This window comes from Corvus brachyrhynchos, unplaced genomic scaffold (genome assembly GCF_000691975.1).
Source record: "Corvus brachyrhynchos isolate BGI_N302 unplaced genomic scaffold, ASM69197v1 scaffold325, whole genome shotgun sequence".
NCBI classification, from domain to species: Eukaryota; Metazoa; Chordata; class Aves; order Passeriformes; family Corvidae; genus Corvus; species Corvus brachyrhynchos.
In genome coordinates this window covers 232,014-232,716 of record NW_008238356.1, presented here as the reverse complement: position 1 = coordinate 232,716, position 703 = coordinate 232,014, and the positions used below count along the sequence as shown (strand labels likewise).

The 703-nt window shown below is 39.1% G+C and overlaps 1 protein-coding gene across 1 annotated transcript in view; it reads right to left on the bottom strand.

Annotated features, from left to right (window-relative positions):
- Positions 1–111: 111 nt before the first annotated feature.
- Positions 112–703, bottom strand: part of LOC103616457 (guanine nucleotide-binding protein G(q) subunit alpha) — a 112,347-nt gene continuing 111,755 nt past the window's right edge. The window contains exon 8 of the mRNA XM_008634627.2: positions 112–481. Coding sequence (XP_008632849.2) covers positions 291–481 — 191 coding nt within the window. The 3' untranslated portion in view covers positions 112–290. The remainder of the gene's footprint in view (positions 482–703) is intronic.

Below are 703 nucleotides of genomic sequence, written 5' to 3'. Positions count from 1 at the left end.
AACTGTTTTTCTTTGTAAATGTACGACTGCAAATTTGAAACACATTGCGTCACAAGGTTTTGCCTAAAAAAATGAGGAAATGTGCTGTGAATGTACTTCAGCATCTTTTGGTTTTCCTCCATACAGTTTAAATAAAATCATAATATTAACTACAAACTCTGTGGATGTTCACAGAGTCCAGGCCGGCAATAAATTAGTACTATGCAAATTGTTTTCACAGATTATAATACAGTCCCTCTTGTGTATCTTCAATCATGGGAAGTTGGTTTCAGAGGACGCCCCAGGTACAGTTAGACCAGGTTGTACTCCTTTAGGTTTAACTGTAGGATTGTGTCCTTGACAGCAGCAAAGACAAAGCGGATGTTCTCTGTGTCTGTAGCACATGTGAAGTGAGAGTAGATAATTTTGTCACTGTCTGGATTCAGGTCTACGAACATCTTCAGGATGAACTCTCGTGCTGCCTGTGCATCCCGCTGTGGTCCTGCAAGAAGAGAAATTCAGTTTTCTTAAAGTAAACTTAATGCATCAATCTCCTTAAAAGAAAATAAGAAAGGCTTACTCTGTGGTCCCCACATAAGAGAAGATGGGGAACCTTTTACTCATCAAAAATATATAGTGGCTGCATTCCTTGTGGTAGGAACTACTAAAAATAAAGAAGGAAGGAAATTTCCGAAGTTCACCAAGTCAGAGCTGCTTTTTCCTG